This window comes from Hyaena hyaena, unplaced genomic scaffold, assembly GCF_003009895.1.
Source record: "Hyaena hyaena isolate Hyena2069 unplaced genomic scaffold, ASM300989v1 scaffold_8, whole genome shotgun sequence".
Classification (NCBI taxonomy): Eukaryota; Metazoa; Chordata; class Mammalia; order Carnivora; family Hyaenidae; genus Hyaena; species Hyaena hyaena.
Window position 1 is genome coordinate 6,777,276 of NW_024080640.1, and position 19,121 is coordinate 6,796,396.

General features: G+C 45.1%; 1 protein-coding gene across 1 annotated transcript; it reads right to left on the reverse strand.

The window, feature by feature from the left end:
- Positions 1–14,334: 14,334 nt before the first annotated feature.
- On the reverse strand, positions 14,335–18,881 carry LOC120239005 (ras-related protein Rab-5C-like). Its single transcript, XM_039243087.1, is given in 5 exon segments — positions 14,335–14,595; positions 14,598–14,890; positions 17,178–17,221; positions 17,751–17,929; positions 18,737–18,881. Coding segments are annotated over 5 exon segments (885 nt in total). The 3' UTR covers positions 14,335–14,371.
- Positions 18,882–19,121: the final 240 nt, after the last annotated feature.

The window sequence follows — 19,121 nt, forward strand, 5'->3', positions numbered from 1 at the left end:
AAGAGGAACATCTCAGAAATGAGATGTTCATAAGGAGCTTTGAAAGACTCCAGCATTATCACAGGATCTGGAAGATCACATACATGTGCAGGACTGTGAGTACACCCGGGAAAGGCATAAGAGAGACCTTATTTCACAATCTCTCACCACTGCCTGACCTTGAAAACCTACACAAGCAGGAAGTTGTAAACTTCAGGAGAATTGGAAGTGTGCCCCAGAGTGTATGCGCGCGTGCGCGCGCACACACACACACACACACACACACACACACACAGTACCTCTTGGGAAAGGCTGGAGACTAATCAGTTCAAAGCATTTATGGAAATCTCTGTTCAGTCATTAGCTGACCATTAAGTTAACAGAACACAGACTTTTGTGGTCATACATGAGAGGGAATACATATCTGTAGAATTTGTCCAGGAAAGTTATTGAACAAATGAACAGTAACAAAACAGCAACAACAACCCTCGTGAAGGAAGGAATCTGATTTCCAGAAATGACCCATTATATTATTTTAAATGTCCAGTTTTCAGTGGGTATTAAGTTCCTTTTTAGGGTGATGATAATGTTCTGGAATTAGATAGTGGTGATAGTTGTATAACTTTGTGACTATACTGTACATTGCATTGGTTGGTATGTGACAAATCTCCATGAAATTTTTTAATGTCTAGTTTTCTTTCTTTCTTTTTTTTTTATTAGCGAGTGAGAGAGAGAGAGCACAAGCAGGGGAAAGGGGCAGAGAGAGGAGAGAGAGAAAAGAGAGAGAATCCCAACAAGCAGGTTCATGCCCAGCACAGAGCCTGACATGGAGCTCAATCCCACAACCCTGGCATCACGACCTGAGGCAAAATCAAGAGTTGGACCCTCAAACAACTGAGCCACCCAGGTGTCCCTAATGTCTAATTTTCAACAACAAGAAAATGAATTACGAGACACACAAAGAAACAGAAAGTATGGCCCATACACAGGAAAGAAAACAGTCAGTGGAAATTCTCCCAGAGGAAGCCTAGATGTTGGGCTTACTATATAAAGACTTTCAATTGGCTATTATAAATATGTTTAAAGCACTAAAGGAAACCATGTCTAAAGAATTAAATAGAAGCATAAGAATAACGGCTCACCAAATAGAGAATATCAATAGAGATTAGATTACAGGTTTTAAAGAAGCAGAGCTTAATTCCTCTTCCCTTGAGTTGGGCTCCAGTTAGCAACTTAATGCTACTGAGTATAGAATATGGCAGAAACGGTGGTGACCATATTAGGTACTAAAAACACTGATGCTTTCCTTGGTCTCTTGGATCCCTTGCTCTGGGGGAAGCTAGCTGCTATGTCATGAGAACACTCGAGCAGTCATGTGGAGAGAGTCACGTGATAAGGAACTAAGCCCTCTTGCCACCAACCATGTGATTGGGTCATCTTGGAAGCATATCCTCCAATAATTTTCTTTTGGATTTCTGACCCTCTGAAGCTGTGTATTTCATATCATCTGTGTCTGGTGTTTCAGCAGTTAAGTTTGGGGATAATTTGTTATTCAACACTAGTAACTAATAAATGCTGGGAGGCAAAATCCTTTAACATAATCAAAGGAAAGAAGATCAATAGAGAAATGTTACCAGGAAGCTAATTTTGTTTCAATAGGAGGAAGAACTTTATACAACAAGAGCAGCCTATAATGGAATGAGTCACATTTTAAAAGTGGTGAGCTACTGTCACTTAAAGATTTCAACCAAGATCAATGGCCATTTATCACAGGTGATGACTGTGGTTTCCTTCTCTCGTAGGTTTAGGATTTTTCTGGATGACTTCTGTTTTCAAGTTTACTTATAATTTGACACCCACCACTACCACCACCATCTGTTTTCCAGAAAGAATTGGAAGTAGTCTAGAATTATGACACATCCATAAACAAGCTAAGATAAAAATAACAAAGACCAAAAACCACATAGAGGAATTAGGAGAGTCACTACAATTAAAATTAAGCCTTGAAGAAGCTTAAGGGGGAAAAAAAATCCCAATCACTAGAGATGTTAACATCATAGTCCTATTGTCAGACCTGGTAATATCTTCCTTTTTTTTTTTTTTTTTCCCCAGCCCACTAGCTAATTCAGGTTGGAGAATTACTGGCCCAGATTATCCCTCCCAACTCTGTCATCTCCTTTATGCTTTTGTCAGGCATAAGTTAAATGTTAACCTGGTTTAACTGAAGAACATTCCCTAATACAGAGGAGGGGGGGAAAGTCTAGGGGTAGCCAGTCCCAGAAGATGAGCCTAATGGAGAGAAGCAGATCTCACTGTCTATTGCTTACAGGAAGTGTCTTGTGGTCTCCTGAAGCAAGGCTGTTTTATCTCACCTAACAGTAGGAGGCAGCCTCCCTGGCTTACCCCAATGGAAGATGGAGATGTGGAGATGATTGTGGCTCATAGACATCCTTGCTGAGACAAGCTTCTGGGTGATCCAAAACCAGAGTCAACTCCCCAATCCTAAGGCATCCTATACATTGACCAGGGATCAGCCTCCACAGCCTCATATGGTTGGAAACATCCAAGTTCCTAGCAGATTCCTTCTATCCCTAAGCCTCTCCTCCTCATGATCTCAATGCTTCTGGAAAAGACACTGAGTTGCTGTGGCTCTAAATCTAATACAGGCCTGGAAAAGGTTCATAATCCTGTCAGTGGGCCGCCTTGGTTGTAAAAGGTTCTGGAAGAAATCTGACTTGGAGTTGTTCCGCCTTCTGAGGAAAACTCAGATGATCAGTGACATGCAAGGTCCCTAATCACCACTAGGTTCTCAGACTTCAGTGCCATGAGCTTGGGTAGTGAAGTCACGTGTGGAACCACAGAACACACATCCAAGCAATGTCATGAAAGGGTGGGCATGCACTCATTAATCAAACTCGAGTCGGAGACAAAGTAGAGAGACGGATCCTGATGTTCTTTTCACCAAAAGTCCCTGCTTAATTCCAAACATATTCTGCAGGCTGGATGTCGGGCAGCGGAAGGGTGATCAGTCTTGTGCTGGAACTAAAGCCTGCTGCGATGTAAATGAAGAAGTGCCAGTGGGTTTGCTGGTAGGTAATTTAGATCTACATAATTATGACTTAATCCCTCACCCTGTGACATCAAAAAGGTCCCTACCCAAGTGGAAGCTGCATGATTTCATGCCACAAGGAGTCTAGCTGTATGACTCCTGTTCCCTTTTGTGTGCGGTGCTCACATCAGTCATGATAGCTTTATTAAATGGGGTGACCCGACCCTATTCTTGCACACCGGGTGCTATCTCCTAATCAAAACCTCCAAACACGGCTGAGCGGGCTGTGAAAAGAAATCAAGATCTGCATCTTAAATCGCAGATTAACTGCTCTGGAAGGGAGAGCTGCTGGCAGGGCTGAGGGTGGCTCAGAGCAACCTCAGATCTTTCCACGGGTAGTAGTCGTAGGTGAAGGAGTCCACAGAGGTGTCTTCAGAGCTCCAGCAGTGGCCCTGGGGACAACTGTCCTGGCACGGAGTTGCCACCGGGACAACGCCCCCATCACACACAGCAGGTTCCCAGCGCCAAGGACAGCCCTCCGAGGCATGTGTGCTTCTCCTCCTCCATCTTCCAGGCCGAGGGATGGATGTAGGAGTGAGAGTCGCTGCTGACAAGGTCAGTGTTCCCTTCAAAAAAGCAGTTGGTGATAACTCAGTTCTGAGCCTGATGCAAAGCCGGTGCCTGGGTCCCAAAGCACAGAAAAGTCTGAGGGGTTACTTAGGCCGGAGGTGGCAAAGGAGGAATAGAGGTTTTGTCATGCATGGGAGGTGAATCTGGGAAGTTTCCAGAAGGAGGTAACATTTGAGCTTGGCTACAAGGCTGGTGTTACGGGTTGAATTGTGTTCCTTCAGAATTCTTTTGTTGAAATCCTGACCCCACTACTGTAGAAGGTGACTTTGTTTGGCAATAGGGTCATTGTAGATGTAATTAGTTAAGATGAAGTCATGTTGGAGCAGGCTGAGCTCTAATCCAGGGTGAGTGGTGTTCTTCATACAAAAGGGAAATTTAGACACACACACACACACACACACACACACACGCCATATGAGGGTTGGAATTATGCTGTCACAAGCTAAGGCACTACTAGAAGCTCTCAGAGAGGACTGGAACAGATCCTTCCCTAGTGCTTTCAGAGGAAGCACGGTCCTGCTGCCATCTTGATTTCCGACTGGCCGCCAGGACTGTGAGGCAATAAATATATGTCATTCCAGGCCCCCCAGTTTGCGGCGCTTTGTTATGGCAGCCCCGGCAAACTAAGATGGATTTTCAGGACTCTGTTTTTAGGCATGGGAAAACAGTCTCGGGGGAAGGGAAGAGCATGAGTTGGTCGAGTTAAGAATTTGGGCTTGCGTCTCGGGAGCATTCAGTGGTTCTCTTTTGCTGGATCCAAGAGTCTGAAGAGGAGCCACGGGAGAGTATTTTGGGCCCAGGCAATAAAGAGCTTTGCGTGGCGGGAAATGTTTTTACGGGGAAGTTTCCTTTTTGGTTGTCTTGTGTTTATTTATATCCACTGGGACAGGAAGTAATTTGAGGTGTCTGACTTCAGTGTGTAGGTAAGTCATGGGGCACCTGGTTACGTTCTGGAAAGAGACTTGATCAGAGTCTGTACAGGAAGATGAACCACGATATGTGCAAGCAGAGAAATGAGAGACGGGAAGCAGCCCAGGAAGCTGCTGCAGACGCCTGAGGAAGAAGCTGGGAAGGGCTGCGGTAGAGACATGGCAGCGGGACAGAGAAGAGGGCGCGGAGATTAGAGGAAGCTCTGTGTTGACCTGGCAACTGTTCGCGGGTGACAAGAAGGAAGGAGAGAGGAATTGAACAACATGTTGTCCATGTCTTGAGCCTGGTGACAGGGAGGATGGTAGTGCCACTGGCGGATTTAGTGAGGGAGGGAGGACCACGTGGACCGAGGGGCGGAGTTCCTTTGAGGTTGTGTGTGGGGCCCCGAAGTAGAGGAGTCCAGCAGACCATCGAGCTGGGAAGAGAACGTGAACTTGAGAGACAACATGACATCATACATCCTGACATAAGAATTGAAATTTGAAGCCAGCTGTAAAAATAACAGTTCTAGTGCAGGAAATGACATGAGCTGGGGGGGAAGCCAATCTGGTAATCCATCTAAAGATGGTTCTAATCTACTCAGATGTGGTTGTTCTGGTGTTTTGTTTTGTTTTGAAGTACTGGTAACAAAGAGAAGATCTGGTCAGTGGCTGAACTGCCTGAACCTTGCTATTAGGAGAGTCATGCCCCTGTGTGGCAGGATGACGTAAGGAAATAAAGATGCGGTTGTCAAGGGAAGTCACTCCCATCTGGAAAAACAAAAGCAAGAACTCAAGCCTGCGGCCCTGCAGCCCCAGAGAGTGATCTTCCTGCTTTGCTCTCCTGGCCAGAGCAGGAAACGGAAGTGGAGACTCCGAGGGAGTAAGAAAGCAAAGCACCCGGCTTCCTTTGGAGAGTTAATTAGTCGGTGAGCGCTGAGCTCTCTGACAGAGGAAGCCCAGGTCATCAAGTCATCAAAGTTTTCCTAATTGATGCATCTGGACAAAGAGACAAAAGAAGCAGCATCTGGAAAGAGGACCTTGGATGCTTTTTGCAACAGGATGAGAGAAAGTACTTTCTCTGAAGCTGAGCAGAAACAAACAAACAAAAAGCTGTGGTTAAGTTCAGCAGTGAAGGGTAGTAAGTAGAAGACCTGACCATGCTTAACTCCATCTGTGCGTAAGTATTTATGCAGACAGGTGTACGGGAATAATAGCTCCTACAATCTCATCACCAAACGTTATTAAACCAAATAAAAGTGAGTAAGACCTCACACGGTGGCTTGTTGCCAAAACTACTTACTACCTCGGCACCATCCAGTAAACATGATGTGAGCCACAAGTAATTGCCAACAGCCACATTTCAAAAAGTAAAAAGAGGGACGCCTGGGTGGCTTAGTCGGTTAAGCGTCCGACTTTCGCTTAGGTCATGATCTCGCGGTTCGTGGGTTCGAGCCCCGAGTCGGGCTCTGTGCTGACTGCCAGCTCAGAGCCTGGAGCCTATTTCAGAGTCTGTGTCTCCCTCTCTCTCTGACCCTCCCCTGCTCACGCTCTCTCTCTCTCTCTCTCTCTCTCTCCTAGAAATAAATAAAAATTAAAAAAAAAAAGAATGGAAATATAAAAAAAGTAAAAAGAAACAGGTGATGTCAGTTTTTTTTTTTTTAAGTTTATTTTGAGAGAGACAGAGACAGCATGAGTAGGGGAGGGGCAGAGAGAGGGGGAGAGAGAGAGAGAATCCCAAGCAGGCTCGAGCTGTCAGTGTAAAGCCCAATGCTGGGCTCGAACTTACAAAACCACAAGATCATGGCCTGAGCTCAAACCAAGAGTCGGACGCTTAACTGGTTTAGCTACCCAGGCGCCCCAGGGGAAGTTAATTTTAATAAAATCTAATAATATTCTAGTAAAATATTTAACCCAATATGTCTGAAATATTACCATTTCAACATATAATTGTTATTTAAGCTTTTGAGGTATTTTATGGTGTTTTGGGGGGGGGTTGTACAAAGTCTTCAAAATCCAGTGTATGTTTATGGCTACGGTATACATCCCAATTCACACTAGCCACATTTCAAGGGTTCCGTAGCCACACATGGCCACCTCCCGGGAGACCATAGCACTGCCCCTTCTGAACAGAGGGAATTCATCCTTGCTCAGCTGTTCATCCACATCAGTTCTCTGGTTTGGGGCTCCCACCTCATTTTCAAAATAGATGATTTTTCTCGAGTTCAAAAATCGTGACCAATTAGTTTGCTAGAAACGTCTTCAAAAGTATATGGTATTTCCTCCCGTTGAAAGGTTGGCTGCAGGACTCCATTGACTAATAGGATTTTGTACTAAGACCAAAGTAGAATCCCAAGCAAATGTTTATGGAAAGGGATCTAGGGGGAGGGATGGGAACAAACGTTTAAAGTGCCGTCTGTGCCCGCATACTGTGCTGGGTGCTATATTTACAGTAGTTCATGTCATTCCCACACAGAGCCTGTGCAGTACGTTCACGATTCCTACTTTCCAGAAAAGAAAACTGGAAATTAAAGAAGTGGAGTACCTTGCTCACGTCTGTGTTACCAGAAGGAGGTCCTAAGTTTCAGTATTAATGGTCCTTTTAGTTCTGAGTAACGTAAGGAAAGAAGCCAACCGTATAAACAGTGGTTCTTACTGGATTTCCTTAGCTTTAGTGGATGAGTCACACAGACGCAGCCCACGCGATGTGCCAAGACTGTCTCGCATTCTGATCACAGCATGCGGGTCATTGGGCCCAGCCCACCAACCTCCCCTCCTCCTGACCCACTGGGAAGCCGGGCTGAGACCATTATCCACAGAAGGGGGCTAAGCCAGCTGCCCACTACCCTGGAAAGCCTCAGCTCTTTCTCTCCTATGATCTCTTGACCCCACAGGCTGAGGGCTGGGACCTTACTTGACATCGTGGGGCTGACTCGGCCTCATACCCAGCCTTCGAAGATCCCAGGAAATATCCACCTTAGGAGAAAACAGGGAGCTGAAGGTAATGGTAATAATCAGAGCACACTTTTTAAGCAATCGGAGGGAGCTCCTCATTTGCTAGAGGAGTTGCTGGCAAGCGTCTCCTGTCCGCAGTCAGTCCTGTAGTTGATCTGCAAACCGGATGCCCTCTTCCGCCCAGGCCCTCCTGTCTGCATACACTCGCCGGCCCGCCTGCACTTTCTGCACCACCTCGTCAAAACCGGGGCCCTGATTTGTATTCTCTGCTTGCTTGATTTTACTCTCTTCCTAGAGTCTAAACTAACTGAGAGCAAGGACCTTCCTCAGCTTTATAGCTCGCACTTTGTTTATCACAGTGCTTTGCCCATAGCTGGCACTCCACAAGCATTTGTGGAATTGAATGTAAGGATGAAGATATGGGGTGCAGCATAAGGTTGTAAAGAAAAAGGGTTCAGAGAGTAAAGAACGGAGAGGATACTGAGAAATCCATTTGCATTTGAGAGAGGCGTGCGAGGACGCTGCTGAGAGGGGATGAATTGGGAGATGAGGTGCGGGCAGGGTGCAGCCTGCAGACCCTTGAAAAGCCCTGGAGAAATCAGAGACCGGCATTATCTCATTATCACATTAAAGAGCTCTAGCAGGGATGACTGCCCTTTGTTGACAGATACCTGTTTGATCTTATAAGGGAACGTGGGGAGAGAAGTTTCCTATGGCTTCTGTGAAATTGCTGTGTTTCACAGAGAAACCTCTCTAAATTATAAAAGAGAAATGAATGTGATGTGATTAACTGCCCCAGATTCTAAAAAAAAAAAAAAAGGCAAATTAACTCAAATACAACCACTTAACCGTTGGAAACATCCAAGAATGCTTCTCATGTTCAATGCAAGTAGTGAAAGACCACGGTGGTCCCTGGGCTGGGCAGAAGGCAGCCATTTTTCAGGAAACAGGCTCTCCCTGGCCCCATCCCACCGACTACAAAGGCTGATGATTTTTATGCTGACATCGTTCAAGAGCCTTATGTGGGAGTGTCCCCAAACCATGCAAGAAGAGACCATCTCTGCCTCTGAAACTTTTGTTTTGTTCTGTTTTTACTAGGAAGCCATTCCCAGAAGCTCTTTTCAGTGGAGACATACCATTGGCCAGATGAGTTGCACCTGGACATCCTAAGCCAATCGCCAGCAAGGGATGGGGCACTCTAATTGACTGAAATCAATAGTGGGTGGGGCCAGGCTCCAAGAAGCCGCTGGAAGCTGCTTATAGGCAGAGCTCATGAGGAGGTGGGGGGTCTGAGAGGAAGGAATGGAGTGGAGGTTGGGGGTAACAAATGTTAGAGATGTGCTCCAGCCTGGATATTTCATGGCCCAGTGTTTTAATTCACCTTGTTAAACTAATAAAACCTAAGCTTTTTCTTCTAAGAGATTTCATTGCTAGTGGATTATATTTCATTTTTCTGTGGGATGCACAGAATGCAGTAGAAAGACCATACTAGCTTTGGGATCAAAAGACCTGGGTTTACGGTTTTTGCTGGACCACCTACCTATTGGCTCACGTAGCCTTAGGCAACTCACCTAACCTCCTAAACTCTTGTCTTCTGGTTTGCAAAATGAGATAATTCCTACTGTTGTGAATGTTAAGAAAGAGAAAGTATAAAAGAACACAGCATAGTGCCTGCCATAGACCGGGTGCCTTTATTATGAAATCCCTTCGTCTGTATAAGAAATGATAGCGAGGGGCGCCTGGGTGGCTTAGTCGGTTAAGCGTCCGACTTTCGCTTAGGTCATGATCTCGCGGTTCGTGGGTTCGAGCCCCGCGTCGGGCTCTGTGCTGACTGCCAGCTCAGAGCCTGGGGCCTGTTTCAGTCTGTGACTCCCTCTCTCTCTGACCCTCCCCTGTTCACGCTGTCTCTCTCTCTCTCTCCTAGAAGTAAATTAAAAAAACATTAAAAAAAAAAGAAATGATAGCGAAACTTACTAGAAATAAGCAATAGGTGCTTATTACTTTGCTGGGGCAGGGGGGGAGGCGGGGGGGGGGGGGAGTTGACATCCTAGATTTGCTTTCAGGGAAACACATGAAATAACTTACAGGTCCACAGAGTCTTCTGAAAAAATAGGTACAATAAGGTATTTTTCACAAATATTGAGGACGGGAGGCACCCGGAGCCAGTCTAGCAAATTAAGAGACCCAAACAAAAGGGAAGACATTGGCATGCCCTGTCTCTCCCCACAAGGACTCGATACTGCGCCTGTTCCCTGGCCTACGATGGTGAGAAGGGCTGAGTTCCAAAAAGGCCACCACATCCTCTGCCTTCTCCTGGCATTTGGTCCTCACTTCATCATTCGCGTCTCTCATGCTGTGTTACCAAAGCCACCCATGCTTATGAATCATCTGCACTTAGTTCAGTTTCTCCCACTAGACCATGGGTTAGCACAAGCATCTTTTCTTATTTATTTTTGTCTCCCTAAGGGAAATTCCAGGAATCTAGAAGCTTCTGTTTAGTATGTAAATTATAGAGAGACTGCCATTTGCTAACTCAAATGTGACCCCTTTTAGTGCTGGGATGAGGTCATGGATGTTCATTTTCATCTTTAAGGGATGGCTGGGAAGTTAACGGAACTGCCCACGGAGGAGCCATTAGGAAGGCTAAGAAGGGCTGAGGCTCTGACCCACATTTCAGTGTTCAAGGGCTGATGTCTTCTCGCTGACTCGTCCCTTTCTTATCTCAGCCTCTCTTGGCAGCTCTCTCTCTTTTTTTAAATGTTTATTCATTTTTGAGAAACAGAGTGAGACTGAGCAGGGGAAGGGCAGAGAAAGGGAGGCACAGAATCGGAAGCGGGCTCCAGGCTCTGAGCTGTCAGCACAGAGCCCGACGCAGGGCTCGAACCCACAAACTGTGAGACCATGACCTGAGCTGAAGTCAGATGCTTAACTGACTGAGCCACACAGGTTCCCCTTGGCAGCTCTCTTGACTGTTGCTTCTTTTTTTTTTTTTAACTTTTTTTTTAATATTTTATTTATTTCTGAGAGAGAGACAGCGTGAGCAGGGGAGGGTCAAAGAGAGAGGGAGACACAGAATCTGAAGCAGGCTCCATGATCTGAGCTAGCTGGCAGCACAGAGCCCGGCGCTGGGCTTGAACCCACAAACCATGACCTGAGCTGAAGTCAGAGGCTTAACCAACCAGGCACCCCAGCTGTGGCTTCTTAAGAGGGAATTGTTATTCCTCTGTTCGGGTAGAAGTAGCTCAAAATTTATGAAGTCAGCTTTTTTCCCCCTTGCTGCTTTTCTCCAGGGGCTGTGTGTTTATCAGATTTCATTTAAGACAAATATGCACTTTCCATGGGGCACCTGGGTGGCTCAGTCGATTAAGCTTTTGATTTTGGCCCAGGTCATGATCTCATGGTTTATGAGATGGAGCCCCACGTCGGGTTCTGTCCTGGACAGGAGCCTGTTTAGGATTCTCTCTCCCTCTCTCTCTGCCCCCTCCCCTGCTTGCATGTATTCTCTCTTTCTCTCTCAAAATAAATAAACTTTTTTTTTTTTAAGACAAATGTCCCTTTTCCTAAAACAGTCTTGAAGTTTGGCAGCAATGGCCTCTTTCCTATTTTGGATTCCCACGTGTTACTCCTGCTGCAATGTTCCCTTACCTTAGATGATTCCGTTTTCCAATGAGTGGGCTCAGAATTGTAGACTTAACAGCCTACAGCTCAGATTCTACAGCTTCTCACATAATTCAAATGCCTGTGTTCTTTGGCTCTCAATTAATACATGAATGGACCTGCTTCATAGTGATATGCATTCAGTTACCATATTTATTACCTCTAATCGAGAATCAGGTGGGTTGGGGTGCCTGGGTGGCTCAGTCGTTAAGCCTCTGACTTCAGCTCAGGTCATGATCTCACGGTTCATGGGTTCAAGTGCCGCGTCGGGCTCTGTGCTGACAGCTAGCTTAGAGCCTGGAGCCTGTTTCAGATTCTGTGTCTCCCTCTCTCTCTCTCTCTCAGAAAAAAAAAAGAATCAGGTGGGTGGACACTCCTGATGATGCTAAGAGTAGAGCAGTAGAGCAACATTTGTTGGGGGGGGCATTGCTGGTAAGGCATAATCATGCTTTGACTCCAAGTGCTTCCCCCCAAGTGAGTTCCAAATACCAACTAGAATCTCAATGATGAAAATTTGTAAAGCCTTAACCTAATAGCTACGCTGTCATTTGGGGTTACATTGACTTGTCTTTGGCCTTGCATGACACCCCCAACCTTCCCTATCAAAGCACCTGATCCTTTTCTCCATAATGGACACCTGATGTCTAGGGCTCTCTGACCCCTGTGTCAAGGCAGAGGTCCAGATGCTGACCTCTGCTATTTCCTCCTACTCTCCCTCATCTGTTTTCCTGCTCCTGAATTTATTCATGCTTTCAAGATCCTCATGTGCACCCCAGTGCATTCCTCACCCCCCCCATCTTCTCCTCTTCTCTTTGTTCCTGTCTATGCAATTTAAATGGCAAGCTCTTCCTACAGTGGCAGCCTCTTCAGTGGGTAGTGTTGTAAAACAATATAGATCTTTTTCCTCCTTACTCAGAATAACGAATGTCTTTTGTGGTCAGAAAGAAAATTAGTAGCAGCTGACAGCAGAATTTTAATGACACTAAGACCTAATTGTTATTCAGCTTTAACTTTAAATCCTACCTCCTCTTCCACAAATTCCTATTAATTCATCAGCTAAATAATGCGGTTGCTACTAAAGATTCTGACATCTAATTCTCTGCCTGTGCAGGTTTATTGCCAGGGTGAAAAATACTTAGTCTTTTTACTTTCATTTTTAAAAACAAGCATAATGAAAATATAAAATATTGTTTAGGATTTATCTAAGAAGACTTGGCAGTGTCTTTGAGAAATGGTTGAATGGGGAGATATGAATCAAATTTGGAAGTCCTCTCTTCCAGCCCCTTATTCATTATTTGAATAAGTGTGAGCTGATGGGACACGGAGAAGATCTCTCTATATTTTTAACTGTGATCCGTATCCATTTATTCCTTGTAAATGTTAAGGTAAAGGGTAATTTTTGAGATGGCAAAGGATTAGGAATTAGCCCTGTAACGTCCTAAATTGTGATGATCGTCATCCTCAGAAGAGGTTGGGTTTACAAAACATCCCACAAGTAGTGAACTCTATTATTTCCTTCTGAGGCATAAGCCTGCCATTGCGAGAGCGGCTGCCGGGAGGTAGTTGGGGACATTTATAAGCACAGAAGCATTTTCATTTGGATTGAATCAGCAATGGGGGTAGCTGGAAAGTGTAGGAAATGCTGTAATTCTGACCATGTGTGCACCCAGGATTCACCCCTAGGGTACAACATTCTGGGTGTAGTTTCCAGAATGGTTGAATTCAAGTCCAGCTCCATGGCAGAGGTCCCTTCCAGACACAGTCAGCTTAGTTCAGTAACTGAGGCCAGTCTGGGTGTGGACTGAGTTTGCACTTTAGTTACGTTCCAATGCATAGCAATGAACCAAGAGAAGAGACGATTCCTCTGAGACGTGACTAAAGGCTCCAGATGAAAAGGAAACAAATACTTGGGTCCTCCCAAATTCAAGCCAGTTCTCTCATTAACTTCCGATATAAATTATTGCCTAATGTAATCCAGCCATGGGTTTACTTCTTATGCCCAAATAGTAAATGTATCTTTATGGCTGAGTGGTATATAAACAACGTTTAACTCCTGGACTGCTTTTGAGGAGACTGGAAGAACCCTTTTGGCTGCTCTAATTTGCTAGGAGTATAAAATCTTCCTAGATTTTTTTGTTGTTGTTGTTGATCGATCGGATGACTATATTGACAAGATACTGATTGGTTACATGTTGAAGACAACATACAATACAAAATACAGAAAAAGTTGGTTCCATCCCCTCCCACCCCCCTTACCCACCCACCGCCAAATACTCATCATCGTGATTTGGTCAGAACAGGGCTCAGAGCCAGAGGTCAGGGTGACAGGGGCAGGGAGGGGTGGGGGCGCGGCGGGGGAGGTTATGGGCAATGGGTTGGTGGCTGTCACAATAATGCTGTGGTTTCTCTCCCATCTGTGAGTCAGGGGTGAGGGAAGAGCTGCCTCTCCCTTCCCTCGCCCCTAGGGCCTGCCCCACCACCCAGAAGCAAACCCACTCCAAACACAGGAAGGATATGGATGCTCTCGCTGAGTCTGCCAATCAGCAAGAGGGAGAGAAAGGTAACTGCTCCAGCCCCCACCTCCCCACATACAAGGGTGGGGGGGACCAGGGGCACGTGGCTACTACCAGCAGAGGAAGAGTGGGAGAGCAGTAGAAAGGGCTGGAAGTGGGAAGAGCAGAAGATCATATATATTAAAAAAGTGACTTAAGACTTAAATTGAATTAGTATTTGTACAGAAAGGTGCAGGTCGGGGGCGCCTGGGTGGCTTAGTCGGTTAAGCGTCCGACTTTCGCTCAGGCCATGATCTCACGGTTTGTGGGTTCAAGCCCCGCGTCGGGCTCTGTGCTGACTGCCAGCTCAGAGCCTGGAGCCTGTTTCAGAGTCTGTGTCTCCCTCTCTCTCTGACCCTCCCCTGCTCATGCTGTCTCTCTCTCTCTCTCTCCTAGAAATAAATAAAACATTAACAAAATTTTTTTAAAAATAAAAAATAAAAAAATAAAAAAGAAAGGTGCAGGTGGAATAACTCACTCCGGCCTATGATCAAAATTCTATGGAGAAATCATGGCGGACTCCCTCCCCCTGCCCCCTTCAGTGGTAGCCCGAGTCGTTAAGTGCGATTGGTTAGAGTGAGTGGATTCCAGTTGGGTCGCTCAGGCGGAGGAGGTGGGGGCAGTGGGCAGGCAAGGGGGGCTCAGTTGCTGCAGCACTGGCTCCGGCTGGCTGGGTTGTTCTCCTGGAGATCCACACCTCGGTTCCGGCCTGGAGTGCCAGCTGCATTCTGGGGCTCGTTCTTGGGAAGCTTCTTAGCTATCGCCCTGAAAATTTCATTCACGTTCATCGCCGTCTTTGTAGACGTCTCCATGAGCAGCAGACTGTTGTCTTCTGCATAGGCTTGTGCTTCCTGGAATTCCATGGCCTCTTGCTGGCCAGGTCCGCCTTGTTCCCCGCCAGTGCGATGACGATGTTGGGGCTAGCCTGCCTCTGCAGCTCCTTCACCCAGTTCTTGGCCCGTGCAAATGTATCTGTGTTGGTGATGTCATAGACCACGATGGCAGCTTGGGCCCCCCGATAGTACATGGGGGCCAGGCTGTGATACCGTTCCTGTCCAGCTGTGTCCCAGATCTCAAATTCGACTGTTGTGTCATCCAAACAGACCGTCTGTGTGAGGAAGGCCGCTCCTACAGGCTTCTCATAATAGCGATCTTTAGTACTTGGCAGAGGTATTGGTCTTTTACATTATTTTCCCTTTGAAATCTTATCCTAAGAAAAAAAAAAGAAAAAAAAACCAACTTAAGAATTTCCTTTCCCTTCCTCCCTAATTCCCTTGCATCCAGATGAGATCAGGTGTGTTTTCAGGGTGGTATGGCCATAGATTTCCCTGGCATCCAAAGAAAGAAAGGAAAAGAAGGGGCACCTGGGTGGCTCAGTCAGTTAAGTGTCTGACTTTGGCTCAGGTCATGATCTCATGGTTCATGGGTTCCAGCCCCACATTGGGCTCTGTGCTGACAGCTCAGAGCCTGGAGCCTGCTTCAGATTCTGTGTCTCCCTCTCTCTCTGCCCTTCCCCCACTCACACTCTGTCTCTCTCTCAAAAATAAGTAAACATTAAAAACTAAAACAAAAACAAAAGGACTATTTACAAAGCTGTGGGTAGAGTCAAGGAAACCACCAAAGAATACTTTGATACCCAGGGTCTAGCGGAAGCAGGAACTGAAGGACCAAGGGAAGCAAATAATATTCCACAGCCTGATGAAAACTGAAGAGGGTCTCCAGACAGGAACCAGAGTCACAGGGGGGATGCAGGAGGTAGAGGGGAAACTCTGACCATTGTCTCGCCTGTCCTCCCTTTTGCCAAAATCAAGGAAAAGACAAAAGGTAAGGGAGCCAGATGACATCTTCTGCAGGGATCAGCCCCTCTGGGGATAGAGACTGGAAGGGAGCAGGAGAGAAATGGAGACTAATCAGTGTCCATGCTTTACATATTATTAAATTAGTACTGGTCATATGTTTGGTAATGCCTGACCATCTTGTACCGTGGTAATACTCTCTGCCTAAAGAGACAATCTTCATTTCTTTTTTGGTTTTGTTTTAAGATTTTTTTTTTTTAAGTAATCTCCACGCCCAACACGGGACTTGAACTCACAACCTCAAGATCAAGAATTGCACACTCTACTGACTGAGCCAGCCAGGCACCCCAATCTTTGTTTCCTTTGGTAATTTTATATTTTTTAAGGTTATTTATTTTGAGAGAGACAGCATGAGTTGTGGGGGGGGGGGGCAAGACAAAGAGAAAGGGGAGAGAGAGGGAATCCCAAGCAGGCTCTGCACTGCCAGCACAGAGCTCGATGTGGGACTCAGGCCCATGAAGCCATGAGATCATGACCTAAACCAAATCCACAAGTCAGGCACTTAACCGACTGAGCCACTCAGCCACCTTGATGATTTTAAACATTTAGAAATGTAATAGTGTCTTTTTAACAAATAATGTGAGGAAACTGGATGTCCATGTGCAAAAGAATGAAGCTGGATCGATCTTGCTTTATACCATATATAGAAGTTAACTCAAAATGGATCAAAGACCTAAACATAAGAGGTAAAGCTATAAAACTGTCAGAAGGAAACACTGGAGAAAACCTTCAAGACATTAGCTATGACAGTCATTTCTGGGATGTGACAGAAAAGCACAGGCAACAAAGGTACCAATAAACTAGACTAAATAAAAGTTTAAAACTTCTGTGAATCAAAGAACACAATCAACAGAGTGAAAACACAAATGAAATGAGTGAAATATTTGCAGATCATGTATGCGATAAAAGATTAGTATCCAGAATACATAAAGAACCTCTACACTCAATAACAAAACCGAAGCAACCTGACTTAAAAATGGGCAAAGGACTGAAAGATTTTTCCCCAAAGAAGACATACACATGGCCAGTAAACAAATGAGAAGATGCTCAACATCACTAATCATTAGAAAAATGGAAACCAAAACCACAAGGTGTTACAACTTCCCACCCATTAGGATGGCTACCATCCAAAACTAAAACAGATCAACAAAACCCAGAAGATAGCAAGTGTCCTTAAGGATGTGGAGAAACTAGAGCCCTTGTGCACTGTTAGTAGGAATGTAAAAGGATGTAGCCGCTATGGAAAACAGTGTGGCAGTTCATTAAAAATTTCAAAAGAGAATTACCATCTGATCCAGCAGTTCTACTTCTAGGTACATATACACAAGAGAGATGACAGCATGGTCCTCACACATCCATGTTCAGAGCACCGTTGTTCACAATAGCCAAAAGACGGAAGCTACCCAAGGGTCCACGGACAGATAGATGGATAAGCACAGTGTGGTCTGTACACCTAATGGAATATTATTCAGACTCAAGAAGAAAACTTCTATACATGCTACAACATGGATAAACCTTGAGGACATTTTGCTGAGAAAATAAGCCAGTCACAAGAAGATGTAGATTCTATGATTCTACTTCTCTGAGGTACCTGGAGGCGTCAAATTCGTACAGATGAACAGTAGTTTCCAGGGGCTGGGGTAAAGGGCAAATGGGGAATTACTATTTGCTGGGTATAGGGTCAGTTTTGCACAATGAAGAGAATTCTGGGGGATGGATAGTGGTGCAGGCTGCGAATATAATGTAAATATACTTAATGTCCCTGAACTGTATGTACACTTATAAATGGTTCTGGTGGTGAATTTTAGGTGCATTTTACCACAGTTTTTTAAAAAGCTGCGGTATGAAGAACTCAGTACCTAAATAGTTAAAATCAAGTTTCTCCAACATGATTTTTATGCCAAAGAATTTTATAAAAGCCATAAATCACTTCCTGAGTGAATTCACAATTGAGATGGACTCTGAGTAACTTGATTCGGTCCAGAACAAAAATCAAAACATGGCAGAGTCAGAGCTGCTTGAGGGACCTCAATAATTAATGAACTTTGAAAAATACCCTAAGCCTGTACTCATTTATGATGAAAATACTATGCATATTCAGAGCTGTTTGTATCTGCAAGGCTCTACAATAATAGATGAATAATTCAGACACAGATTTGCTCACCGGGGTATCTGAGGCCAGCATGAGGCCAAAGGTCACAATGCTGTCCCCTATTCTTCTGATGGTTATTGATTCTTGTTCTCCAGATATGTACTTTGCCAGTGTCCTATGACTCCTAAAAGGCCCTGTGACGTGAAGCCGGGTATGATTTTCTCTGTAGCATCCTCTTTCCACCTTTGAATCTGTAATGTTTCACGCGAAGGGAACAGAATTCTAGAACTACCTCTTGTCTCCTTGTACTTTTTAATGTAAGTGGGGCTCTTTTCATTTTTATTATCATTATTATTACTATTTTTTTTATACACCCTAGACTGTGTAAGACTCCTAGTGGCTTGCATTCTCACAGACCTAAGGAAGTCAAGAGTGCTCCCTCCCCCAGACGGCGGGGCATGAAGTGGAGGGTGATGTTCAGATCATCCCTGAGGCTCCCTTGGCTGGACAGGGCCATCTACACTGACGATAAAAAGGGTGAGATTTGTTCTTTCCTTTTCACAGATCCCAAAGGACTTGGTTTCTGTCCCTTACTTAGGAACCCCTCATAAGTGTTACCTTCTGTGATGGTTAATTTTATGTGTCAACCTGACGGGGCCACGGGCACCCAGACCTTTGGTCAGAGGTTATTCTGGGTGGATTTGTGAGGGTGTTTTGAGTGAGATTAACATTTGAATCAGTAGACTGAGTGAAGCAAACTGCTCTCCCTAATATGAGGGGCAGGGCTCATGAAATCAAGGAAGAAACGAATAGAACAAAAAGGCTGAGTGAGAGGGAACTCTATTTCTCTACTGAGCTAAGACTTGTCTCTTCCTTTGCTCTTGGCCTGGAATGTATATCATAAACCCTCTGAGGTTTCCAGCTCACCAACTTCAGATCTCGGGACTTCTAGCCTCCAAAGTCATGTGAGGCAATTTCTTATTATATATATATATACATATATATATATTTTTTTTTTTTAACACACACATATATACCCTATTGGCCCCATAACATACCTGCATTGTTGGAAAGATCTGCAGCTTCTTTCTTGGTCTTTATAGCAGCAAAGATTTGTTTGGGATGGAAGATAGTACAGTAGCAGAGGCCAGTATGAAAATAATCACTTGAATGAGAGTCACAAGATAAAGACTCTAACCTCATTGTGTTAGTAACCAGTCTGGTGAGACTGTAGGCAATCCAGACACCTTGTGTACAAGTTCACCTTTGCTGCCTTTCAGACCATCCCAGATCTTAGTGGCTTAAAACAACCACTTATTTAGCTTATGCTTCCTCTGGTCTGTTTTTTGCTGGGGGTTTGCTCCTCTGGTTTTTGCTGGGGTTCCTCAGAAACCTTGGGTCAGTGGGCAGGTCGGCTGGTAGTGGATGATCTAGGCTGGTTTC